The 27,617-nt window shown below is 39.9% G+C and overlaps 4 protein-coding genes across 6 annotated transcripts; all 4 read left to right on the top strand.

Annotated features, from left to right (window-relative positions):
* Positions 1-52: 52 nt before the first annotated feature.
* On the top strand, positions 53-14,299 carry LOC136423517 (sulfotransferase 2B1-like). Of its 2 annotated transcripts, none has more exons than XM_066411707.1 (7): positions 53-103; positions 7,126-7,293; positions 7,943-8,157; positions 8,467-8,599; positions 8,879-8,973; positions 13,195-13,348; positions 13,866-14,299. In XM_066411707.1, the coding sequence occupies exons 2-7, from the start codon at positions 7,134-7,136 to the stop codon at positions 13,973-13,975; spliced, it is 867 nt and encodes a 288-aa protein (XP_066267804.1). In that variant the 5' UTR covers positions 53-103; positions 7,126-7,133; the 3' UTR covers positions 13,976-14,299. The 2 variants fall into 2 exon arrangements, with proteins under 2 accessions (XP_066267804.1, XP_066267803.1); XM_066411706.1 differs by lacking the exons at positions 13,195-13,348; positions 13,866-14,299 and adding exons at positions 9,103-9,256; positions 9,956-10,502.
* LOC136423519 (sulfotransferase 6B1-like) lies at positions 10,919-12,247 on the top strand. The gene is made up of 3 exons (XM_066411708.1): positions 10,919-11,035; positions 11,651-11,821; positions 12,039-12,247. The coding sequence occupies exons 1-3, from the start codon at positions 10,945-10,947 to the stop codon at positions 12,245-12,247; spliced, it is 471 nt and encodes a 156-aa protein (XP_066267805.1). The 5' UTR covers positions 10,919-10,944.
* Positions 14,300-15,317: 1,018 nt separating the features above from the next.
* On the top strand, positions 15,318-20,634 carry LOC136422716 (ferroptosis suppressor protein 1-like). Of its 2 annotated transcripts, none has more exons than XM_066410565.1 (8): positions 15,318-15,565; positions 16,209-16,400; positions 16,776-17,014; positions 17,400-17,492; positions 17,754-17,862; positions 18,269-18,418; positions 18,984-19,184; positions 19,538-20,634. In XM_066410565.1, the coding sequence occupies exons 2-8, from the start codon at positions 16,223-16,225 to the stop codon at positions 19,690-19,692; spliced, it is 1,125 nt and encodes a 374-aa protein (XP_066266662.1). In that variant the 5' UTR covers positions 15,318-15,565; positions 16,209-16,222; the 3' UTR covers positions 19,693-20,634. The 2 variants fall into 2 exon arrangements, with proteins under 2 accessions (XP_066266662.1, XP_066266661.1); XM_066410564.1 differs by having other exon boundaries at positions 15,319-15,619.
* Positions 20,635-20,759: 125 nt separating this feature from the next.
* LOC136422717 (ferroptosis suppressor protein 1-like) lies at positions 20,760-27,534 on the top strand. Its single transcript, XM_066410566.1, has 8 exons — positions 20,760-21,510; positions 22,920-23,111; positions 23,501-23,739; positions 24,103-24,195; positions 24,498-24,606; positions 24,801-24,950; positions 26,025-26,225; positions 26,401-27,534. The coding sequence occupies exons 2-8, from the start codon at positions 22,934-22,936 to the stop codon at positions 26,550-26,552; spliced, it is 1,122 nt and encodes a 373-aa protein (XP_066266663.1). The 5' UTR covers positions 20,760-21,510; positions 22,920-22,933; the 3' UTR covers positions 26,553-27,534.
* Positions 27,535-27,617: the final 83 nt, after the last annotated feature.

The raw sequence follows: 27,617 nt of genomic DNA, 5'->3' as shown, positions 1-27,617 counted from the left end.
GATCATGACGTCACTAGGTACATAGGTCAGGTTTCAACCAAGGCTTTGTATGATTTATCAGTGTGTATCGTCTGTATGTCACAAGGCGTGCCCTGAGGACCTGGTGAGTCAAAACGATTATGAAGTTAGCAAAGTCAAACGCAAATTTAACGTATTCGAAGATTATTATCAACTATTACTCAGTTTCTAGTTTGCCAAATACTCAATAGGTCAGTCTTACTCTTAACATCTTGCAACCATGCGTTGTTTCAAGAAGGCAGTCTGAGGGCGTCATTTCTGTCTTATTAATTTCTTTAACTGGTCTCAAACTACAAGTGTTAGACTTTCTCCAGTCCCACTATTGCTCCCTCGCCATCAGAAATGATAGCCTCATTAGCAGGTTCTACGTGTCGGGCTTTTTTGCAATTGGGGCTTATGTTGTGTTTTTTCCGATGCCGTTCTAATTGTACTCGGGTGCTGTGGCCCGTTTCCTGAAGGACCACCATGTGTCATATTTGATTCCCAACTACGCCACGACCCCTGCTGACGTAGCCTCTATAGCTATAACGTTACCAGGCCCCGCGGATCACTGGAAAAATGGCAGAATTTGGCCAAATACTAGAGTGAATAGCATGCTAACTCGGGGAAGTCGGCTACAAAGAGAGGGACAAAAGGTGACCCACGGAGCGGACTCGGTATCTACAAAGGGTATCAAATGAATCCCCCCATCATTAGTACAAAGAAACTAGCTCGGCGCTAGCGTGGGTCGCCTATCCCTCTCCTCGTAGCCGGCTCCCATGGCAAATTCACTCTATTGGTCCAATTCCTACCACATTGTATTTTCAAGTGATCCGCGTGGTAGAGGCTACACATGGCTCACTCCATGTTATTATTAGACGAATCTCTCCTTACTCATCCCCATCCGAGGCGACTAATAAGTAATATATGCACCTGTGTGACACCCTACCCCCCCCCCCCCATGAGGACCGTCACACCATCAGCACGCAACCATAAACACAGTAGAGTTTCTATCTCTGACCCTAATTTGATCTCTCGGTGATTTCAACAACATAGAACTTTCACTGCGCGAAAGGGGTCCATTTCCGGACAAATCCGATATTGACACATCACTGGGCATGTTACATATTCGGACCGTTTCCAAGTACTCAAATCGATACCTAACATATTCGGAAATATTTTGATTCAAGAAATATTTCCTAGCAAATTCGGATAAATACAACTTTTTATTTTTCCGGATACTGTTCAGGGTCGTATCGTAACTCCGGATACGTGTTTCTTTATGTATACGGAGATATCTGTTGTTAAGATACTTCGGCAATCCATGTTGTATTCTGACTCTGCCGTGACAGGTAAGATATCCGGGAATGTATTGACTCCGAAAATGTTGCTATTCATTTCCGGACAAATCCAAAGTTTGACACATCACTGGGCATGTCAAATATATGGAATATTTTCAAGTACTTATTTTGACACCTGAAATATCCGGAAATATTGTGATTCAATAAATAATTCCTAGCAAATCCGGATAAATATAATTTTTTTTTTATTCACCGGATTCTTTACAAGTTCGTATCATAACTCCGGATACGTATTTCGTTATGTATACAGTGACATCTGTTGTCAAGCGCTAAAGCGGTCTATTTCTGGACAAAATCCGAAATTTTTACACATAAATGGACATGCCAAGTATTCTGAACGTTTTCGGACATTTTGTCAATACACAACATTTACGGAAATATATTGAATCAGGAATTGTTTCGTTGCAGATCAAGCAAAATATGACTTAGGATATTTGCGGATACCGTACATGGGAGTTTCATTACTCCAAATGCGTGTTTCTTTACATACACGAAGATATCTGTTGACTTTGTCATGACACATATCCGATGATATTTCGAATCCAAAACAGTTGCTACCTTTATTAATGCAAAGCAAGTACTACCGATTATGTGCCATTTTAGTTTCTGTAGTCCAGGTTAAGGTATGCGTTTAATTGTACTTTCCCACATATCCGGGAATACATATGATGGCCCGCATCGTCAACCGATGAACGCGGCGACGATAATGATGATGATGATGATGATGATGATGATGATGATGATGATGTTCCGTTTACGCAATATATTTCGTTCTCTGTGATAAAATTTAAAAAAAGATTCCAGGCAAATCTGAATGTTGAACGTGTCGCGTTTTCGGACAGTTTCCAAAGAGGGATTTCGACACAGCATATCGGGAAATATTCCGATTCCGGAATTGTTCATTTTTGTGTCCAGGACATATCTTGGTTTATCTTTTGTCCGTATACGAAGTATGTTTTCTGAAGGCATTCCGGACTCCGAAAATGACCAGAATCAAAACAGTTGTCCGGAAATAAGTTCGGAAATGACAATCCATAGCAGAAGGGCATTGTGGGACACTTAGATTTCCGGACGTATTTGCGCGTATCATGACCAAGATACGGTCGGTACAATAATATATGTTGCCTCTAGGAGGAGCTTTTTGTCTCCGTGCTTGAAACTATCAAATCGATCAGCAAATACACAACTTCGGGTTTCTGGTAGTTCTTGAAATCTAAAAAAGAATTGCAAGAGTGCATTAAGCCAAACAGTGACACACTTTGTGATCTTGTGCCAATCAAAGCAACTTAAGTTAGATTTCCATAACCGATTTATACATGCATGTGCAAAATTGAAATAACTGCATCAATCTATTGCTAAAGCATGATATGAAGACAAGCGTGTGGCCTGCCATGGAAATATATTCATATATATATATGGGCACCCTTCCAAAACCATACTGGCTTGTCTGTCTTCTCAGTTGGGACATTGGTATGTGCACAATTACGATAAGATCTGGCCACCAGATGGTTTGGAAAATATGCCTGATTTCTGATTGGTCCGTTCATCTATGACGCATTCCTGGAATGTTAGCGCCAAACTTAACGGTTCCGGCAGAGTCGGAGAAAGAGCCGGGGTGAGCTGTTTCAGCGTGTGCCGGAGGTATCTGCCGGAGCCCGAGTCTCTTAATAACATCCTATTCTCAATACGATCTGACGGAATACACCGCGAGATTCGTCTTTTCTGAACCAACTTGCAAAGACAAGGAATGACCTGCATGTACTCGGGAGTCGGGACCGACGTGGATGGTACGAGGACAACGGGGTGCAGTGACCTCAGCGGAGCATCGACAAGCCGAGAACACGGTAACTGAACTTCCAATATCCACAATTGGAGACGGGTTAAACTAATACATACATCAGAAATTAGTAATTTCTTACTCTAGTGTGTCAATTTGCAGCTAGGAGAGTTTCACAGAAATTGTTTGCAAGCAGCTCTTCCGTGAAGCACAACAGGCCACCCACATGTATCATAATAGAAAACATGTGTGTATACGGAATATCAGTAATCAACATTTTCCCGGATACTGTTAATGGTCATTTCTTTACTCCGAATACGTGTTTCCCTCTGTGTACGGAGATATCAGGGGTTGGAATACTACAGAAATCCATGCTGTAACATGACTACAGAGAAGAGTCAATATACCTGACAAAATATTAGAAATTTTCTGAATATACCTATGCCGAATATATTAAGTCCAAGCAAAAACAACAATCCTTAGTGGTGTCGTATCGTGAAATATCAGTTCGCAGTAAATGCTACGTGTTTGGTGACCTGATACTCATCATATTGAGGACTGTGACCTGGCAATGTCAGGATAATAAACTTTATTTTGCTGCTGTCCTGTCGAGTTTAGTAACAAAAGGAATTTTGTGTTTCTAGCCACATCATTTGATAAGGATTTTTATTTTTCAATTCTTTTTAGATTTTCAGTTCGACCTTAGGATCTGTTTTAACTTTAACATATCATACAGGAATGGTATTATAATCTGTTCAGTCTGTTGACATTATCATTGACAGTACCTTGAAATAATTTAGAAATTATTTTTATGCATATGCGATCCGAAAGAAAACAGTCTTTATTTCGTGATATTGTTTTGTTTCTGTTTTGGATACTGTACAGGGGCGTTTCGTAAGACCGAATACGCGTTATTGATATATTACAACAGCCCATGTTTCTGTATTCTGACTATACATAGATATGCTAAATATATTGACTAAGAAACGGTTGCTACCCTATGCCCAGGCAAAAGCAGTACTCCTGATTCTTCCGTATACGTGCCACGTGCGTTTAAGTGGTTCAGATATGTGTTTTTCTCTATTTGCCCTTATATCCGGGAATACCAGTTTTCCGTATACAGTGTATGTAACATATTTACTTCCCTATACGAGAAGGGTAGATTCCTAAGCAAATCTGAAGGTTACACATGTCGCGTATATTCTGGACATTTCCAAACAAGAATTTCCACACAGCATTTTCGGAAATATTTCGACACAGGAATTGTTCATTTGCGTGTCCGGTTAATATCTTACAATATCTGTTGTCCGTATATGTTACATATTTCCTCATGGTATTCCGGAATCTGCGTTCCTATCTCCGACACGTGTTTCTATGTACAAAGTCTCTCCAGCAATGCGTATTGTACCTGTACTGTCTACAAATAAGTCCGATGCCTTTCCGTTTTCCTAATTTGTGTTTCATCCATATGTTTCAATGTTTTTATTACTCAACTGATCGCAAAGTCCATTGACTTGGTTTGGGTTTGTCACGAGAAGTCTACAAAGATAAAGTTTCAGTTGGGCAGTATTTAACGTTGTTGGAAACATAATTTACATTTCTTTATTGAGCCGACTTTGTTCACTTTACCTTTAGCTATCGTTATTTGACCATATGCATGATCCGACTGGAATTAGACAAGGCTAAACTTTAAGTAAACAGGTATCCGGTCACTGCTGTCTTTAGTGTTGTAGACCATCTTGTTTTTGATTCGATCGTTGTTTCGTTGTGTCATATCACTGGAGAGGGAGGGTGCGCATTTGATGTAGTAGGTCTCGACTCGTCTCCACATTTACTTTATTCTAGCCACGTTTATTTTTCAGCATCTTCCGCTGAGCATATCGGGAGTTGTAAAGACAGTTCCAGTGCAGCAACATCTTTGCAGCAAACCAACCTGTGTGACCTCCGCATGCCTATCTTGGAATAATGATATGTCTGTTAGCACCTATACGTTTAAGAAGCAGTACTATTTGTATCAGAACATTCCTTGATGTGACACGGATAACATGTTAGACCGTAATTGCCGTTGCGGGTGTGCCGTAAAACGCCCAGAATTAGTAGAATCATATGAAAACACATTGTAAATGTTCATAAGGAAACTACAACGTGAATATACCTATGCAAAATTTGTATGATTCATACTCTGATGTATTTATAGAGGTTACAGTAGAAGCTCTAAATGTTATGATATACCTTCTGCATACATTCTATATTCATTGCTTTACCGAGTAAGAGATTTGTATCATTGGTTTTCAATTACCCTCATTCAGAATATTGACGTTATATCACGTATAGTCTCTATTGATATTATTTTTACTTTTAATTACTTATACCTTGATTTCCAGGACTTATAACAGCAATGTTTTGTACATATATTACCACAATTAAGACTGTTAAAGATTGTTCACTGTGTAGTAAGTTATATACCTATTTCCGCTGTTGTCGAACATCTACCGATAACCAAATCTATATGCCTAACTTGAATCGTTACCATGAAACTGTTCAGATATAGGACTTAAACAATTACAGAGTGATTTAAAGTATTCTTGCTTTTCGTATTTTCTTTGCCATGTATCTCAGATATATAATTTCAGGAGCAAAAACACTCCGTATACATTGAGGACTCAGTGTTACGGATATGCATTTCTGACTATAGATATTCATCGATAAGTTGCTGGATGTCCGTTGCAGAAAGACTCCGAATACGCTGCCAAAAAGTTGGACTATTCGGGTGATATCCGGAAACAAAACTGCAGCATATCCGGATCCGGGTATGCGACGATGAAAAACGTTCCCGTTTCCAGCTCCAGATATTAATCCGTATTCGCGGTCTCTCCGTTGAAAAAAACCCCGCATACGTTACCGGAAAGTCAGAATATTCGGCTGATATCCGGAAACAAAACGGTAGCATATCCGGATCCGGATATGCACCAATGAAACATGTTCCCGTTTCCGGCTCCAAATATTAATCCGTATTCGCGGTCTCTCCGTTGATAAAAAAATCCGCATACGTTATTGGAAAGTCGGAATATTCGGCTGATATCCGGAAACGAAACTTTAACATATTCGGATCCGGATATGTTGTGATTAAATGTGTTCCCGTTTCCGGCTTTAGATATATATCCGTAGTCGCGGTCTCTCCGTTGAAAAAAATCCGCATACGTTACCGGAAAGTCGGTATATTCGGCTGATGTCCGGAAACAAAACTTTAACATATTCGGATCCGGATATGTTGCGATTAAATGTGTTCCCGTTTCCGGCTTTAGATATTTATCCGTATTCGCGGTCTCTCCGTTTAAAAAAAAAATCCGCATACGTTATTGGAAAGTCGAAATATTCGGCTAATATCCGGAAACAAAACTTTAACATTTTCGGATCCGGATATGTTGCGATTAAATGTGTTCCCGTTTCCGGCTTTAGATATTTATCCGTATTCGCGGTCTCTCCATTGAAAAAAAATCCGCATACGTTACTGGAAAGTCGGAATATTCGGCTGGTATCCGGAAACAAAACTTTAACATATTCGGATCCGGATATATTGCGATTAAATGTGTTCCCGTTTCCGGCTCCAGATATTGATCCGTAAACTTAGGATATCGAGATCAAGAAACGTCTGAATATCGTCGGAAACGTAATATTGTCGGAAATATCCTATCATTGAAACGTCCGGAAATCGACCCTTTTCGCACAGTGTTTTATTGATCATTTTGTGTATACGTAATAACGACATGGACCCTTTTTGATGCTTCCCTGGTGTGTACATTTCGATTCATGAGAGAGTTTGCAGTTGGTGTGTACATTTCGATTCATGAGAGAGTTTGCAGTTGGGAATCAGTCGGGAGGGAGTGGTTGCATGTGACGTGGTCGTATCAAGTAAAAAAAAAATCTTTCACCAGTCTGCAACGATATGGACAATGACAGTAATGTTTGCCTTTTTTTTTGAATTTGTAGTATTCAGCATGGAATATTGGCAACAACACCCCCTGTCCGAGCCACCTCCCTACGTGGAATACCAAGGGATAATGTTCCCAGCTATAGTTCCAAAGGAAAGCTTGGAAGCGATGAAGACTTTTGAGATACGTGACGATGATGTGGTGATACTAAGCTCTCTCAAAAGCGGTAAGTTCTGTTGCAAAACGGCGTTTATCGATCGCTAATCACATATACATGTGTATAACGTTCTTACTTTTCATGTGACCGAGCATTTTAGCTAACGTAACGTGGCGTCGCATACCATAAGGTCGTTTGGCCCAGAACCCGAGGTCCCTGACATTCCGAAATTGCTTTAAACATCCCTGAAAATTCCACATTCTTTTTCCTTTAAAAACCGGGCGCGTCCGGTCCTTTACATGTCCTAGAAACTCTCGGAAATGCACCACTTCAGTGTGCAGGACGTGTAAAGGATCTCAAATATCCTTACACATACCCTTGAAACGAATGTACACTGCAGGAAATTCGTCCTGTGTTGACCACCGTTGCTTCGTGAGTTAATGACAGATTAATGAGTTAATTGATTTAGCGGCAAAAATCACCTAAGTATCTCCCCCGATTGGTCTCACTTAGTGCGCATGCGCGATCCAGCTAAACACACCGGGATACGCCTTCCACATTTCTTGTGTTATGGGAAGCATTGTCAAGGGTACTGCCCAACCCCCCAACCTCCGTGGATGTTGCCACCTCTCCCCACTTTATCCCATTTATTTTGCACTTTCTCACGTTTTTATTGTCACAATTGGAAACGTCATTTAACTGCTGCATTTTCTCCAAGGTACAAACTGGATGTTGGAAATTGTGTCTAACATTCTTGGTGGAAAGAATGAAAGCGCATCGCCAGTAGGACCCGAGTTTTCAGAGCTCGAGCTTTGGCCTCCAAAAAAACAACCCTACTACATCGAGCTGCGAGAGAGGCCATCTCCTCGGCTGATGATAACCCATATGCCATTCCAACTGGCACCGCCAGGCCTGGCAGCTCCAAGTACCAAGGTCTAGTTCAGTCCAGGCATTTTGATACCTCAAGCATCTTATCTTTACAATGTGATCCACTCATATTTCAAGTTTCTATGTAATTGCCTGATCATTAAGATCCGGTTTAGATAAGGAGAAGCAGAACCTTTTGATCATGACACCATCATGACAAATCTCTTATAAACTTTAGCAGACAAGAGTAGTACTGAAAATATTTCGATAAAATAATGGTGAGGTCCACGTGGACCCCAAATGCACGTGCGGAGGCTAATAAAAAAGTACATATCAATAGAAATTGCTCTCTAACGATGATATCATCATTTGTAGGTGAAAGTCATTGTCATCATGCGGAACCCCAAGGATGTTTGTGTGTCGTTCTACTACTACCTGCAGAAAACTCTGCATCTTAAGACTCCAGAATCTTGGGAACAGCACAGTAAGGACTTCCTAGATGGAAAAAGTGAGTTTTGTTTGGGCAGTGAAATACATGCTTAAAGTCATTGCGTAAAGAGAACTAAATGTAAATCATGTAGAATGCATGATGTCTAAAGTTATGCTTCTTCCTCCACCATTACCAGTATGCCTGTAGTACAACGAGATAAAGAAAGACAATGTCGTAATGCAGTTTCTTAAGTAAATTCTACTATTGCTTGGTAAAAGTCTTTGCTGATACAAACATCTGATACTCCTACAGATATCTTTTAAGATCATCATGAATGACAATGTTCTTTCATTGCAGTCATCTTTGGTGACTACTTTGACCACGTTCTCGGCTGGTGGCAAATGAAAGATGACCCCCACTTTCTCTTTATGAAGTACGAAGATCTGAAAAAGGTAAGGAATGCGTATGATATTCAAATATATACTTATGGAGAATCAAATGAATGAAAAATGAGATGGATCATTACCAATATCGCCATGATCACTTTTCGTTAGTATCAATACATTTGTACTTATTTGCAGGATTTTCGCTCTTCAGTGAAGACTATAGCAGCCTTCCTGGAGAAAGAACTGACCGATGAAGATCTTGATCGTTTGCTGACCAGTTACAGTGTAGAGTCAATGAGAAAGACGTTGGCAAAATCTAATGGGTGGAGAAAGAACATCGTCAGGAAAGGTAAAAAATGAATGTTAACGTTTCTGTTCAAATTCTGTTTCCTCAGAAATTGTATATTGCTTATAAGAGATTAGCTGAACTGATGATCGATGAACTGCATGGTTGATTTGATAACACACTTAAATGTGCTAGCCTGGTTATAAACTTATTATAACTCCCGAGTCTCCTCTCCGCAAAGAATAGTCGGGAGCTAGCTATAATAAGTTCAGATACCAAATTATAAATTTTATTCATGGTAGTCCTATAGCCTAGGCTAAGTTGCAGATGTAACGTTACAATGTATATAAAATCACCCATGTAACATTGCTAAGTGCATATCGTAACATGTACATGAGAGAGTCGCACACAGAATTGTGCACAATGTGTTCGGGAGCTTTACATAGTATGGCAAGGGGATGTTCATGAAATTAGAAGTCTGAGATATGACTTTCGTTAATGTCCGTCAACGAAGATATGGGATCTTAGTGGCCTTTTCCTCTTTTGACTTTATAACAGTAACTTGGGATTATCTAGTTTGTAACGTCATTGCAGTAACATAAATTCGACAAGCTTTGTAATCTTGAATCTTCAAATATATTATTTCCTTATATTAGTGGTGATTAGTTGTGAAGGTGAAATATTAGTTTTGCTTGCTTCTAGTCAAAGTCATACAGACTATATACAATAGGGTGCCGTAACAACTACTTTCTGTCTGTTAAGGTGTCGTCGGAGATTGGAAGAACCACTTCTCGGCCGAGGAGAGCGCCAAGTTTGACCAGAAGTATCGTGAACGGATGGCAGGATCTGGGCTGGAGTTCGAGTTTGAGTAGCTAGCTGACTAAACACCTCGTACATCCGAACGTGATAGCTACTTTCAAAAACAAAACTGAATCTTGAATACAGGAATTTTTGGTTCATTTCATGGTGATACAACAATGATTGAAAACGTGTCGTTGCTTTATGCGGTGTCAAGGCCATGTATAATCAATAACATTTGAACTAGTTCAGGCTTTCACTGCAAATTTTGAAGAACACAAGGGATACTTAACCATAAAATGTCGTAGTGTAAAACGTAGACTGTCTATTGTTAATATCAAGTATTTTCCTAATTAATTAAAATTCAAGTTAAAATCTTGGTACCTCTGAAGATACTTCTGCAGTGGCGGTAACGACCTCTGTCCGTATGTTCAAACTGAATCGGATATCCCCCCCCCAGCATTTTGTGTTCTTTCATTTTATCCTAGCACTCAATAAAGCTGACAATGTTTGTAACTCGCAATCATTTATTACGACACTGTATCCTGCTAAGATTAAAAACGTGCTTGTTGGAAGCAAGTAGGAAAATACTCTGGTGGCTGCTAAAAATTAATTGATTAGACGCTTGATTCTATATTCGATTTGACTGTACAGTATTTGCGTTGTAAGACAGTGTATGTACAAAGACATCCAAGAGTCAAATTACGTGCTAATATATATAGAGATCCGGAGGGATCATTCTAGTCATTCCCGTCAAACATGAAATGGCTATTATAAAGGGGAATGGTTTATTACGATGTTTCAATGGGACTGCCTACAAGTAAAATATCATTTCTGTTACCATGACGTCAACTTTATATAGGTGGCTATGGGATTGTTTCCCGAGCCGCATACAAAATAGAAAGTTTGATTTTTACCAAGTTTACAGAAGCAAGTTAAATATTCCCTCTGGTATGACGTGTCACTCCGGATCGGTCACTCCGAACAAAGGTCAGATTCACAGGTCAAGGTGCAAACTAAATTTTGGGACATACGAAAATCACGGTTGGTTCTTGGGTGTTAATGTATTGTTTGTTGTTTTATTAACTCCTTTAGCTACCGCATGTATTTACCTATCTATCAGTTAATCATCAAGGTAGGTTGATCGATTGATATGGCCTTTTAACCGGCACATTGTACGGTGCACTGAGTCAGTTTGGACCGGGAACTCAGTGTCAGACATCCCGGAAATGTCGATAGCATGGATCAACGACGATTATCAGACATGTAACTGTAGTCATTAACGTAGCAGAAAAGTATAACTCGGAGTGTGTTAACATTACTTTGTACACTTTTGCGCGCGCACAAAGAACTGTCTATGTATTGAATGTTGACTGACTCACACAGTCTAAAGTCTATGGGTGCGACGTTCTTACGGCCAATGACCTTAACCCACCCGGACTGCTAGTGACAATCTGAAAGCAAATATTTGAATAGAGTGCATCGCAATGTAACTTTTTTTCAAATGGAGAGGGCACAAACTGCTTCACAAAAATATGCTCTCTTCTTCAGCGTTCTTTCCTGGTCATGCTTTCAATAAGTTCAATTCTAGAAATATCTTTTCGCCAGTCTTCAACGATATGGACAATGATAATAATGTTTTTCTTTTCGGTCTTGCAGCATTCAGCAGCATGGCATCTTCGCAACAACAACCCCTGCCCGGGCCACCTCCTTACGCGGAGTACCAGGGAATATTGTTCCCAGTTATGGTTCCAAGGGAAAGCCTGGAGGCGATGAAGACGTTTGAGATACGTGACGATGATGTGGTGATAGTAAGCTACCCCAAAAGTGGTAGGTGCTGCTGCAAAAAGGCTGTGCATCATCAACTACATCAATGTAATAAAGACTTAAACTTATCGCCAGACTTTGCAGATTGAAAGTCTACACGTCTTTGAAATTGCATCATTTTGTTATTTGCGGCTACTTTTACATGTACATTTTCTTTAAAGCCAGATCACCAGAAATTTCGTATGTCAAAAACATCATTAACTTATGTATTTCCTTCAAGGTACCAACTGGATGTACGAAGTTGTGTATAAGATTCTTGGCGGAAAGAATGAAAACACATCACCAAAAGCGCCTGAGTTTTTGCCTCCAGAAAAGCAGCAACCCTACTACATCGAGCTGCGAGAGAGCCCATCTCCCCGGCTGATGCATACCCATCTGCACTTCCGACTGGCACCGCCAGGCCTGGCAGCTCCAAGTACCAAGGTCTAGATCTGTCCAGACATTTTGCTTCCTCAAAATTCTTTATTTTGTGATCCACTTACTTGATAAGTTTCCAAATGTCCGATAACTTAACCCTAGATTAGACCACCAAGTAGAAGTAGAGCATTTTGACCGTGACAAATATCTGACATGTCGACATAGCAGACAAAAGTATAGTGGAAAGATTACAAAAAGAGTAATTGTGAGGTCCATGCGCATGTGGATCCCAAATGTACCTGGAATTCCAGGATGGAGAAAGTGAGGATTTCATTGAGCAGTGAAATGAATGTATAAAGCTATTCTGAATTCTTAAAAAAGTTAGGGCATGTAAAATGCATGGTGTCTAAAGTTACGCTCCTTCTTCATTGATAATTTACCTAGTAGTACAACAAGTAATAAAGTCACAAAATCAATCACTATTGAACTGGATGAAGAACAAGACATCCCACCTCCTTCGAATTCGATCGTCATCAACCTAGTACTTCTTTGAATTTTGATATACAAATAAAGACTAGACTTGTTGCTTGTTTTATAAACAATGTTCTGTGGTTCAGTTTGTCCTAGCATATATGTGTTTCTGTAATTTTGAGATTCTAGCAGAATTCTTTTGCTGGATTTTTTTCACCTTCTCGCATTAGTTTTGAGCTATATTAGGATGACATTCATAATATCAAATTAGTCTTACCTTAGATAATTATACACATCGATGCTTTTTCATTGCAGTAGTTTATGGTGACTACTTTGACCACGTGTTGGGCTGGTGGCAAATGAAAGATGACCCTCACTTCCTTTTTGTCAAGTATGAAGATCTGAAAAAGGTAAAGTACGGGTATGATTTTCAAATACACTTACAGGAGAATCAAATGGAAAAAAAATGAGATGGATCATTACCAAAGCCGTCATTATTACCTTACGTTCGTCAGTACATGTATCAATACATTTGTACTTATTTGCAGGATTTTCGCTCGTCAGTGAAGACTATAGCAGCCTTCCTGGATAAAGAACTGACCGATGACCATCTGACCCATGTGCTGACCAGTTGTAGCTTTGAGTCAATGAGAAAGTCATTGGCAGAATCTGATGCGTGGAGAAAGAATATCGTCAGGAAAGGTAAAAAAGATCACTGTTATCGAAGAATAAAATTGTTGCTGACTGTATACCACTGGATTACCGAATTTTATTCACAGACGTTTCATGCGCCACCTGACACTTTTGATCAGTGAAGGAAATTAAAATTCTTTAAAAAAAACGTCTGAAAATAAAATGCGGTAACCCGGCGGTATAGATTCAATTACACTTTTATTCTTCAATTTCTGGGACCTGGATGACTAATGCTCACAAACTAATCAATGTTATGATTTCCGTAACTGAAAGTTCTTTTCCTCATTTGACTTAAGAACATTATCTTTATCTTATCTAGTTTACACTTATAGTGTTATTTTAACGTTAACGTTACATTCATAATTTTATACAGTAACGAAATCGCCATAACATGAGATTTCAGAAATTTTGCTATATTCCTTTCTTTACTATACGATTAAGTCATGATGGGTGTTTTTGCTTCTAGTTCAAGTCATACAGACAGTATACAATAGGATGTGGTAACAACTACTTTCTTTCTCCCAAGGTATCGTTGGAGATTGGAAGAACCACTTCTCGGCCAAGGAGAGCACCAAGTTTGACCAGAAGTATCGTGAACGGATGGCAGGATCTGGGCTGGAGTTCGAGTTTGAGTAGCTGACCAAACAGCTTGTACACCCAACTATGATGATGATGATAAATCTTTACAAATCCTTGCCCGAAGGCTAGTGGCAAATAATATTTTGCTACAACTGTTTAAAACAATGTGACATGTGGGTACTCTAATTTCAAGTTTCGAAGCTGGTGTGTTGAGCCGAATGGCGGTTATACCGGCTATATAGATACAGATACAGATACGAATTCGCATGTTATATAGACTTGTTGGGTCTGACTTTTTTTGGTAATGAAGGACTAAACGTATCTTCTGATTTATGTTTTGTGATAATTAGTACAAGATGAAAACATAGTATTTCAACCATGCGTGTTTGGTTCGGCTCACTTTCATGGTAATGTGCAAACGTAACTAACGAACAAATAAAAAAAGACAACCTCCGTATAAAACAACATCTGTTTTGTCCGATTGCAAACTTCACTGACACACGTAGCGTACGTCTCAATCAAGTCACCCTACTATAAGGGACGTACGGCGGATCCCAACTGATAGCTTGAATATAAATGACGTCATGTAATGACGTCATTTTGACGTTGTTGTGGTTACCATTGGCCGAAGTCTAAGGAGGCCTAAGTAATAATCAGACAACCTTTTTGCTCAAAAAAGTTATTGTATACCTTTGAGTTTGAATACTATACATAATGACACCAAAGCCTTTGTAACATTTTTATTTCACTTGTACATCATCCCCTGCACATTTGTAGGTCATACATAATGCTGACGGTTTACAAGTAATTAGGGGGAATCTGAAAAAAAGAATCCCGGCGTATATACAGCTAGAAGAGCAATCTGTTACCAAATACAACTTGCTATGCAAACGGTATAGCCACAGTGACTCTGGGAGGCCGTATACGTATTTGCGTGTATATCATATACACCATATATATCATACAAGCAAATATACGTCATCCCAGAGTAGCCGTCGCGCTGTGCAAACGGAATCCTAATTTGTTTCATTGTGCCTAAAAAAAAAACGTACTCATCAAAATACAACAAATGCTCAGAATGTGTTGGATTATATCGTTAGGTGGAAGAGAAGGGGGCGATTATAAGTCGCTTGCTGCCGTCGGCATTTGATACGGGTCATCAAATATTCATGAGTTCACGACGAGCAAAAGCACAATTAATCTGGTAAAATGATAGTGGAACCATCTAATGATTCATTCGTAGCAGTTGCTGTGACTGCTTTTGCAAAATCTTGAAACAGTGTTTTTGCATTGGTCTAAGATTGCCTGGCAAACAAAGAATTCAAAGCACAATGCGTGAGTTCGGCTGGTGTTTGAAGCCCGGCCTCATGGTCAAAGTTCACCGATCGTTTGGTCGTTGACCTTGCATATTTTGTTACAAGCGGCGCGAAAAATGCAAGTCATCGCGTGTCAACAAAATATTCCTAACACTCACCACGACTGAGCACGGCCTTGTCTAGGGTCCCAGACATTTTAGTTTGCGTTTTCAAAAGCAAGGGAAGAGACCATTTGGATTCAACGTCAGGAAGAGCTTGAAGTAGAAGCCTGGCTGTGTGACCTCTATTAGTATAATAAGGTTGTTTGCAGACCTGTCACTCAATACCGCAGGTAACTACGCTTAGGTGCTTCAAGATCACGTCGTATATCTGAATCAACTAACCGGTAAGTAACAAATTATGGGTTTAACTTTAATGTTTAAGCATTCTAATGACTATTACAGACAGCACGTTTTTGTATAAAGGGGGTGTATTATGAATATGCATTATATTTCTAATTCTCAATATTTTCATATCAGTGCGAGGACGTTTGAAATGAATCGTTGATTGTACTTGTGCTCTCTAAATGCCCTGATACAGAAAATTGTACCTTAAATTTTCATTGTGGTATGATTACTGTTTTTTTAGTAGTGATTTTTACTCCCGAAATGAAATACTTTCCGCCTGTTGACCCTTGACTAGGTATTTTGTTACCACAGTATAAACATATCCATATTTTTACCTTGGAGGTGAATATCAAATTGCATACATTCCTTCTTTCTTTGAACAGTATGATACTGGGTTTTGCAATTTCTAGCAAAGTCAATTTTATGAATTCCTGCGTTGAAATTCTTCAAACTGGCAAACATATGGAGACACAGAAGGTATCAAGTAACAGTCTGTCCTGAAAACCAAAATAAACAATGAAGGTGATATTTTGACAACACCTAAGGGGTGCACTCCAGTCTAATGTGTATAATTTTCTATGCATGTAGGAAAAAAACACAGCATGGGATCAGGCCCATCTTTGCTGGACCGTGAAGACGTCCATGTTGTGATTGTTGGAGGGGGCTATGCCGGTATTCAACTCGCCAGAAACCTGAAGAACAAGGCAAGGTTCACCCTGATTGACCCCAAGGAAATGTTGTACCACAATGTCGGGGCTGTCAGGTCCTGTACTGAACCAGGTAAGCCTTTTTTTCATTAGGCATTTCAACATAATTCTGGTAATCTCCGAGCAGACCTTTCGGTGGTAGAAACTTGAATCATATAGCTGCCGGCATAGACAGTGTCCATGGGCCATCTAGGTGTTTTTTGTTACGTGATACTGTCAACCTTCAGTCATTTATTGTTGTTTGGTGCAGTTTGGCGCGCATCTCTCATTGCGTTCGTCACAGATTCAGGATATAAACTAACTATTTTTTTATACACACATATATTAGGTATCGATCTAAAAACAATAATCATGATTATTTTCATAATAATCACATCAGCTGGCTGAATGCTTTGATTCGATAGGTACGTTGGGAGCGATATCATTGTGTTTTGATTTTTTTATTGAGGTTTTGCCAAGAAGATCCTGATACCTTACGCCCCAACCTTCGGTGAAAACTTCAAGCAAGGCGCCGTTACTGGGATCGACGCCGCGGGGAAGACAGTTCTTCTCGCTAGCGGGGAAACGGTGAAGTACAGCCACCTCGTTCTCGCGACAGGCTCCACGGGTGCCTTCCCCGGAAAACTACCAGATGGAATGACGACAACGGCAGAAGTGACGGAGAAGAGCGAAGCAGTTCTCAAACTGGTAATCTTAATTAACATACTATAGATTCATTTGTTTTCGGGGGGACTTACTTTTGCGGTAGAAGGTGAAAGGCGGTTTTCGCGGCGTTTTAACAATTCTATAGTACAGTAGTTATGAAATTTAAATTGGAAAGCACACTCGCGGTGTTATGAATTAATTCACGGTGAAAACCTCGAAATAAAACCATCGCGATTTTAATATTATAGTAACAGTATGCAGAAAGCATGTATTCATAATTTGTATGAAGTAGGAGTAACTTACCCATTGTCACTCCGGATGCAGGCATATATAAAATACAACAATAACATTCTTGAACGATTGCAGTCTTATCTATAAACCACGTGTATACAACAATTTAACCTTTGTCCATTTCCTGTGTTTGCAGGTGCAAGCAGCAAAAAAGATTGTCATCATAGGAGGAGGAGCTGTCGGGACAGAGATAGCGGGAGAGATAGCGACTGACTACAAGGACAAAGAGGTATGATGTCTAGAACAGAATATTTCTCTCTTGATCAAAATGTCTGACAGTTTAACAGCTTCTTTAATATATCTGTCCTACTGCCACTATAGCTTCTGAAATCAAACAAATGAAATCTATCTTCATTTTAGTAAGCTCCTGATATATGATATGAAACGGTATGTGACAGTTAAAATCATGAAAAGTTTGGGCCGATATTTTACAGGTAACGTTTCTTGTTGTCTTGCAGAATCTGACATAATGATTGTTGATATTCTCTAGGTGACGCTGATCCACCCTCGTGACAAACTGGTAAATGGTGAATCCAGCGATGCCTTTCAGAAGAGACTGAAAGAAATCCTGCAAGGATTGGGTGTCAAGCTTGTACTGGGTAAGTTTGAAGTCAGTTCGAAATGGTATTTAAGAAATGGACCGCAACAATGTTTTCAGAAAAATAGGTAAATATAATGTAGGTGATCATGAATTCAATAGTAGTGTATTATACCTCACTCACTATTCCTACCTATCCTCATATCCGGACTATAACGTTATATTTGTCCTCTTATTCATCAGCAAAGCTTGACAGCTATAGTATTTTCGTCCAAAAATGATAATGTTTGCTTCACTGGATATGCCATTTATATTTTATTATTGCTCACCTACTAGCTTACATTGAACGTGTCTTTTTAGTGTTTTCCTCAGTGAGAGGAGTCTATATGTTATGATTAACGCCTTCATATGCCTTTATGTCATGCTTGATAACAATCACGTACTGTTTTATTTGTTCTCATCTTCAGGTGAAAGAGTAACGAACCTAGACCAGCTGCCGACAGACAGAGTGGAGAATGTTACAGTCGTGACGGACAAGGGGACAGAGATCTCAGCTGACCTGGTCATCCCGTGTACTGGGCTGAAGGTCAACAGCATGGCCTACAAGGACAGTCTAGGTAAATTTTTGCTTACAGAAAATATGCTCTGTGATCTGATCAAGATTTTTCAACATCACTGTCGTAAGTGTATGTTTAAAATAAGCCTAACATGCACTATGTGATGTACTAGGAACTTGAGTGGTAAGATGGTTCTGCTGGAATGTATCTTATCTACATGCAGATGTAATGTTTACTCTTCATGGGCGATTTCTAAGGTGTCGTTATATTGCCATGCATGTGTTGTGTGTCTGTCCTTGGTACTGAACAGCATTTACAAAAAGAAAAAAAAATGTCCTTGGTGCTTAAGCACCTTTTAACACCTTTCATACGGTAAAACTGTGGTAATATTACAGCATAAAGAGGTCTCCATTTACATGCAACATCGTATTGATTTCCAGTCTAGCGTATGGAAGACAAAATGGCATCCTGAAATTAAAAAAAAAGTGTCATTCTATCAGTAGTTGCTGTATGTGACGTTGTCACTACTGTGGTATTACTGCTGCAGTACTCTGGCACTATTATGGCACTACTGTGGCACTACCACAGAAGAAGTCTACATCATGTTAAACACTTTGTTTTCCAGCCTCCAGTATGGAAGACAATGGGAGCTTGAAAGTCAACAACTTCTTCGAGGTGCAGGGAACAGAGGGAATCTATGCCATCGGGGATTGCACCAACATCCCTGAGACCAAGATGGCGTACAGGGCAGGCATGCATGCAGATCTGTTGGTTAAGAACATCCTTGCTCAGGAAACTGGAGGGACCAGGAAGGAGTACAAGCCAGGTAAGCATAACATATATGGATTGTAAAGGCTAACAAATATTCACATTGTAATTAAATATGGACAAACGAAATATTGACTTGTGCATTGCTTGATGTAGAAACATTGTCACGTTTAGAATGTAGCAGCTATAAGAGACATCAGATTGCCTACTAAAAAGGTTTCATACATCAAACATCATACATGTAATTTTAGAGCTAAGTATAGAAAAACAAGAAATGAAATGCTGTATGGGATAAGTGTATTGGGGGATGGGGGGAACAGGGAAGAAGGCAGACCTGTATGCAATTGAAACTTACACGTAAGCATTGGTTAATATATAGAGATTGACTTTTTATTTGTTCGTCTTTTTCAGATCCTTTCATTATGGTGGTGTCTGTTGGTCGGAAGGCTGGGCTAGGACAGAAGGGAACCTCCCTTCTCCCTGAGTTCGTGGTCAGGATGTTGAAGGCCAGAGACATGATGACCGGACGTTACTGGAAGGAGATGGGACAGAAACTCCCTCGCTAGACATTTGTGTCTGCAAAACATTTAGCTACAGTAAATGCATCTAACGTAGCGAGGTTTACGAACAGTAAAACGAGGTTTAGCTGTGTCTTAAATAGATTCGCGGTTGATACAGTAATTCTGTAGAACAGTAGTCATGAAAGGAATACATATTCTTATATAATGTTAGGTCACCACGAAAACCGTGATATCAAAACAACTGCAACAGATTCATGATCTACATAGTGTCCTGTTATACCAACATTTATTTATTTACTTATTTCAGCTTTATTACATCATGGTGTAAACGGACAGAGGGAAACAGGAAATCCTTTGTGGTCCCAGTCCGGGTAAAAACAACAACAGAATTTCAATAAAACCAAAACGTAACAATAATAATCATAACACTTACAATAACGATGATAACAATAATGATAATAATATTGACAACAATAATGATAACATATCACCAACAGAAGATAAATAAACCACATAATAATAGCAATGATAACAATAATAAACAATATCGACAACGATGATAACAAAAATTGTTGGACAGAGATATGATAGTGAAATGTATATAGGATCAGGATGAAGAATTCAAAAAGGGGTGCATTTAGAGCATTGGCAGTGAGTGAGCCATGAGCATATGTTATTGGGGTCGAAACTGTTGGTAGTAAGGGAGTGGTAGTGAACTAGGGCAGCTTTTTTAAAAGTGTTGATAGAAACGGTAGGGCTTAATTTTAGGAGTCTGGTGTTGAGGGGCAAAGTGGTTCCGCCATATTCAAAGGACAAAATCAAAGCACGATCTGGTTGCGTTTAGTTACCTTTCACTCAGTGATATTGACAGGAAGCAAACTTACAGGTTTACGAAATTCAATTATTATATATATTCCCACTATTTAAAGTAACAACCGACCACTGTATATCGTATTCTAAAAAATAAATGTTAGCGGTTTTGTGGAATTCTTATGCTTTCAGTTAGGGTACATAATAGTCTACTTTAGTGCCTTAGTTTGTATCTAAGGAGTTTAACATAACTATATATAAGACAGACAGACAGAAACACACACACACAAGTTAGATGTAACTTTAAACACACGCATACACATACGCACACACCGTTGCACACATACACACACACCACACACACACACACACACGGGCACACATACGCACACAAATACATACATATAATATTACCATATGATTATGAAAGTTTGAAGAAGGAGACAAAGGTAGGAATTCTAAATAAAATCGCTCCGTCTCGTTTCTGATCTCACCCAAACACCAAAGGAAACCAGGCATGGCAGTCTTTACTCACCCACACTCCTATGCATTGCTTCTTTCAATTAGTAAACCCCACCTTCAAGTTTAACAGACAAAGTAAGCAGCACTAAGGATGCATTGTGTGTGTGTATTGGGAATCGCAGAGATACGCACAGACAAGCCAAAAACAAGATTTCACGCCCTTGAGCTGAATTGATTAGATAATAAATTTGTGTACCTCACTACCATGCTAGTGTCACCGTTGTCTTACAAGGCACCGGCCTCATAGTCCCGTCCACCTCCGTCAAATGGTGCAATGCAAAACAAAAACATAAAAATGCAAATATTTGACATGCAATCACCCTCTCATTGGTTGGAACACTAATCACCATGCTGTCATCGGTTGTGATGGACAGTCAGGATCGGTCAGCAGTTCCGCTTTGGGGTCAATAGGGTCACCAGGTCACCAGGGTTGAGTGAGTGTCCGAGTACCTACTAGTAGGCTTAAAGTGCTCAAGTATTGGAGTCAACAAGACAACGTACAAAGTCTCTTTGATCGTCATTTGTTAGAAGGTATGCCTGTATTGTTCTTGTTATCGTGGTTCATAAGCCCAATACAATTCTTATAATTAGGCGATTTGCTCAAAGCAAGGAGGTTTTATCTAGATAAAACTTCCTTGCTCAAAGCAAGCCATAGCAAACAAACAAACGATTAGCGTGTCTGTGTATTCTAATAGTGTATAACGGTTACCGTAATCCTGCCTGTTGACATATCGATAAAGAATTTGAACTTCTCTCCTCGTACGTTTGTATGTGTTGTGTACCGTACATCGGTAGCAGGTCCTAGTTGGGGCGTATTCCAGGTTTGGTCGAACACATAGCGCACATGCAACCATGCAAGTCTGCATTTTCCTTGTCTGTCGGGTGTACAAACAAGAAGTGTTTGATTAGCCCCCCTCCCCTGGGATTCGCAGTTACACCGACCTAGCATATTTAGCGTATACGAGCATACAAACAACTGAAAAAAAAACGCATTTTGTCAACTATTCCCCGTTTGATCATTTCTATACGAAAAAGGGTGATCTGACCAGTTTGTTTTAGAATGTGTTATCCTGCTGTGTCTTTCTCTTTAAAAGCAGGTCAATATTTACACGTTTGAAAGAATAGACTGAGGCAGAATCTCACAACATGATGTTCAGTCACTATACATTGTAAAAGTCACACCATTCAATCCATTGCCATATGCACGTTTAACAAAAAGTGATTATCATGGCAGCATATTTTATGAAAACAGGTTCATTTTATCCATATGGGCCGCAACAGCCCAGTGAGTCCACATCTGGGTTTCTTTAATATAATTATATAGCTCAACAGGTTAGCCTGGTTCGCCGTCGGCTCTAGTTAATCCGTTTTGTAACGGATAATTGGATGTTACTTTTTTGCTACTAAACATCCATGGATTTTCATGTGACACCATCTTCAGTTTTAGTTGTATTTCTCATTTTCGCACTCTGCTTTTCTTATTCAATGCTACAATGTATTTTCTTAAAACAACGTCAAGAGGTACAACAGAAGGCAACCGATCACGGTCCCACTGGCAATACCGTTATCACATGTTACTGTCTGCACGAAAAATGCTAAGTTGAGGAATCTAGATTCTTATCCCTCCGTGAGTTTTTATAAATTTCTTGTTATATTCGTTATTGTGAAGTTCTCACTGATTCTGTTCATGCAAGTCAAGGCAACTTTCCCATCAGCTTGCCCGAATCACCGGTTACGCAATCTTCCGCCTCACATCCTGTCATTCTACTGTTGCCATATTCAGATAACTGGGGACCTACACCAGTACAGACAAACACACAGACCCAAAACAATATCTCCGTTTTCACTAAGGTAACAATCGCCGTTGTACACAAGTGCTGCTGTTTGATCCTAATTCAAAATTGCTTCATACCCGCTTTCTAATACTTTTTCCTTTGTAGTTTGAGATTGAGACATGGGGTTAAGTCCGTCTTTGCTGGACCGTGAAGACGTCCATGTTGTGATTGTTGGAGGAGGATATGCCGGTATGCAACTCGCCAGAAACATGAAGAACAAGGCGAGGTTCACCCTGATTGACCCCAAGGAAATGTTGTACCACAATGTCGGGGCTGTCAGGTCCTGTACTGAACCAGGTCAGCTTCCTTAGTTTGCTTACATGTTATCCACACATTAGGTCCTTGTATTCACTTCAATATGTCACATACATGCATTACATAGCAAGTAAGATTTTGGATTATTTTGTATTTTTATTTTGTGCTTTGTACTTGGCCGTACGAAAGTTGCTGTACTTTTCAATAGATCTTCATGTAACTGTGTCTGCTTCGATTCTGTGGACCTGTTTAATCGGTTGATAAAATGAAATAGAATTCAGTCATATGATGGGGGGGGGGGTGTAGATATTAATCGTTTTGTATTTCAGGGATTCCTTTCCTCCAAAGCAGATATGATAAGGTTATTGATTAGATTTTAATCAACGTTTACCATTAATTGATTTAGAATATTTGTTACAATCTCCAAAAAGGGTTTGCCAAGAAGATCCTCATACCTTACGCCCCAACCTTCGGTGAAAACTTCAAGCAAGGCGCCGTTACTGGGATCAACGCCGCGGGGAAGACAGTTCTTCTCGCTAGCGGGGAAACGGTGAAGTACAGCCACCTCGTTCTCGCGACAGGCTCCACGGGTGCCTTCCCATTTAACCTGCCGGACGGAATGACGACGGCGGCGCAAGTAGTGAAAAAGAGCGAGGGAGTTCTTGAGCTGGTAAGACGTACGCTATAGCTTTACTCTTAGTTCCTTAAAGAAAGGAGACAGATAAAGCGTTCCTTCTTGATTTCTGGTGGACCTCAAACTAATTAGGACGAAGAATGGTGCCTTTTCGTTATACCTAGTAGTGCAATGCGGCTTAGCTAGGGCTCGCGTATTTCACCAACCACAGCGGGTAACCCTTAACATTTCTCGATATTAAACCTACAAGTTGTCAATTCTTCGTTACTATTAAATGGAGAAAAAATACAACAATAACGTTGCTAGTTAGACCGATCTCTGTTTGTTGCTCTAACGATAATGTGAGGTTTGTGTGAAATACATAAATGTATAACCTACGGACTTTTAAAATGTTTGCAGGTGAAAGCAGCAAAGAAAGTTGCGATAATAGGAGGAGGGGCTGTCGGGACTGAGATAGCGGGAGAGATAGCCACAGACTACAAGGACAAAGAGGTATGGTAACTGTTACATGAAATATATCAAAATATAGAATCGATAGTGAACATTACGCTAACCCAATAATGCGTGTCAAATAAGCTAAAGAAAAAAAATGATATTATGTTAACAATTGAACTTTGTTGTTGTTAAACTTCATGATATCTGTCCTAAAAATTGTACTTTTAAATACCAGCAAAAAGTTTATAATTTTAATTTGATCTTTTGCAGGTAGACGTTAAATATTGATTGTTATAATACCTTACCATTCACTGTTTTGAACTGGAAGTTACAAGAATCTTTATCTATTTTTTTTCTAGGTGACGTTGATCCATACGCGTGAGGTTCTAGTGGATGCCGAATCCAGCGAGGCATTTCAGAAGAGACTAAAACATATCCTACAAGGGTTGGGAGTCAAACTCGTGTTAGGTAAGCTCTTCGCACTTATATTATATTACTCGGATGAAGATTTACTATGATGATGATTTTTCATGACATTGTTCTTGTAAACTCAAAATCACTAACAACGTTTCTTTGTATCCAACTATGATATCGAACTACAAATATTCTAATGTCATGCTATGATTATTGATAACTTTCGCCTTTTTCCTTATCATCTTCAGGTGAAAGAGTGACAAACCTAGACCAGTTGCCGACGGACAGAGTGGAGAATGTTACAGTCATGACGGACAAGGGGACAGAGATCTCAGCTGACCTGGTCATCCCGTGTACGGGGCTGAAAGTCAACAGTATGGCATATAAGGACAGTCTGGGTAAGACGAATTGCTTACAGCACCATTGTGCATTGGTAGAAGGTGCATCCTCATGATCAGTGAATGGCGATGTTGATTTCGGTTCAGAAAAGGTCAAGAAACGGACTACACCGATGGTCACTTACGAAAGGCAGCGGATGCTGTCTGAAACGTCTGACCGTTTCCAAATTTTACCCAGTTGCTTAATGAGTAACTGTTACCTTATGTATATTATCACCTGTATGTCTTCTCTAACCTTCATCGACGTACTACAACAATTACGCGGGAAAGACTTTAGTGATGGGTGCTGAAGGGCTTATTTGCATTTCCGTAGCGCATGGATAGCGTAAAAAATATCAGCATTTGTTATGTATCACGTTGTCACTAATGTGGCACTACTATGGCATTAATGTGGCGCTTCTATGACAGCAATGTGGCACTACTATGGCAGTACCGTGGCACTGCTATTGCAGTACTGTGGCACTACTATGGCAGTACTGTGGCACTGCTATTGCAGTACTATGGCACTGCTATTGCAGTACTGCGGCACTACTATGGCAGTACTGTGGCACTGCTATTGCAGTACTATGGCACTGCTATTGCAGTACTGCGGCACTACTATGGCAGTACTGTGGCACTGTTATTGCAGTACTGTGGCACTACTATGGCAGTACTGTGGCACTGCTATTGCAGTACTATGGTACTGCTATTGCAGTACTGTGGCACTATTATGGCAGTACTGTGGCACTGCTATTGCAGTACTGTGGCACTGCTATTGCAGTACTGTGGCACTGCTATTGCAGTACTGTGGCACTGCTATTGCAGTACTGCGGCACTACTATGGCAGTACTGTGGCACTGTTATTGCAGTACTGTGGCACTACTATGGCAGTACTGTGGCACTGCTATTGCAGTACTATGGTACTGCTATTGCAGTACTGTGGCACTACTATGGCAGTACTGTGGCACTGCTATTGCAGTACTGTGGCACTGCTATTGCAGTACTGTGGCACTACTATGGCAGTACGGTGGCACTACTATGGCAGTAAAGTAGCCCTATCACAGTGCTGACAGGTCTTTATTCCCACTTTTCCAGCCCCTAGTATGGAAGACAATGGCAGCCTGAAAGTCAACAACTTCTTCGAAGTGCAGGGGACAAAGGGAATCTATGCCATCGGGGATTGCACCAACATCCCTGAGACCAAGATGGCGTACAGGGCAGGCATGCATGCAGAGCTGCTGGCTAAGAACATCCTCGCTGAAGAAACTGGAGGGACCAAAAAGGAGTACAAGCCAGGTAAGCAGCGCCCTCTAGCAGACTCACTCTAAACTGCTTTTGATTTTGGATAAACACATGCCAATCTGTATGCTGAAGAGATTGACTTTTTAAATCTATTTTTATTTATTTGTTTTTAGATCCTTTCATGATGGCAAATTTATCTTTATTTGTTTCCTTGTTTGTTTGTTTTTAGATCCTTTTATGATGACGATATCTCTTGGTCGAGAGGCAGGGATGGGGCAGAAAGGTACAACTCTTCTCCCTGAGTTCATGGTGAGGATGCTGAAGAGCAGGGACATGATGGCATGGAAGAGCTGGAGAGATATGGGACAAAGCGCCCCTTAATAGAAATTTGCATTAGTTTTAGTACTAAAATGTATTCTGCTTTACCCACTGTCCATATGGGGGCAGCCATCTTGGAAAATTAGAATCTCAGTGACAGCAGGCCCGTCCTGTAGTACTATAGTATTAACCTTTTAATCATGTATATGGCCAAAAAGAAGGGGTAAAGTATGATAGATTCACAATAGTTTGAGGAACAGCTGTGTATATGGTTTGTCTATAACAAAAAATAATAATAGATTTGCATTTCATGGAATGGTGATGCTTTAGTGAGAGCAGATATTAGTGATTGGTGTCCAATGACATAAACGCCATTGTTGTGTTAACCTACAGAGAGAGAGAGAGAGAGGGATGGGAGGGGTAGGATCATTAAGCAGCATTACGACCCGCGTGTACCCGATTAAATAGTGTTACTGGGTGGTACATAGAATTGGCTGTCTCATGTTTTTTTTAGTAAAGAGCTCCTTTCAACACCGATGAGAAAACAAACACGTATACATTCTATGCCAACCACACATCCGGATATCGCTGGAACAACATCCATACATAATTCCAGACCTCAGTTGCGTTATAAAAACGCTCAAAACAAGCCCGGTTGCTACATTTGCTTGGCCATTAATATTAGAATTGTCAGCAATTCTAGGTCTCTAGGTTGGGGGCTAGAAGATCAACGTACAGGTTGGATGATTAGCTTGACAAATCGCTAATAGTCATATTGGTGTAATCTGAGTCAGACCTTTAACATCAATATTCTCATAACTTCAATCACGATTCCGTTATCAACCTACATATCCAGTCAGCACCAAGGACAGCACCAAAGCTTTCAACTACATGTAGGCGTTTACGTCTTCATGTAATAATCTTGATTATGCTTCTATTCTTAGAGCAATTTCCTGCTAAAACACGACTGTATATGAAATATGGAGATGTACATCTGGATGTGAAAAATCATTTTAAAGCAAAAAAACAGATAACAGTAATTGTCGCCTGTTCTTCGTATGTCTCTTTATTCTAGCAAGTTTTTCATACGGGTGTAAAATAATTGGAGTAGTTTAAACTCTCTATTAC

Source organism: Branchiostoma lanceolatum, chromosome 17 (genome assembly GCF_035083965.1).
Source record: "Branchiostoma lanceolatum isolate klBraLanc5 chromosome 17, klBraLanc5.hap2, whole genome shotgun sequence".
NCBI classification, from domain to species: Eukaryota; Metazoa; Chordata; class Leptocardii; order Amphioxiformes; family Branchiostomatidae; genus Branchiostoma; species Branchiostoma lanceolatum.
Note: the sequence above shows the minus strand (reverse complement) of the source record. Positions and strands in the feature narration are given on the sequence as shown.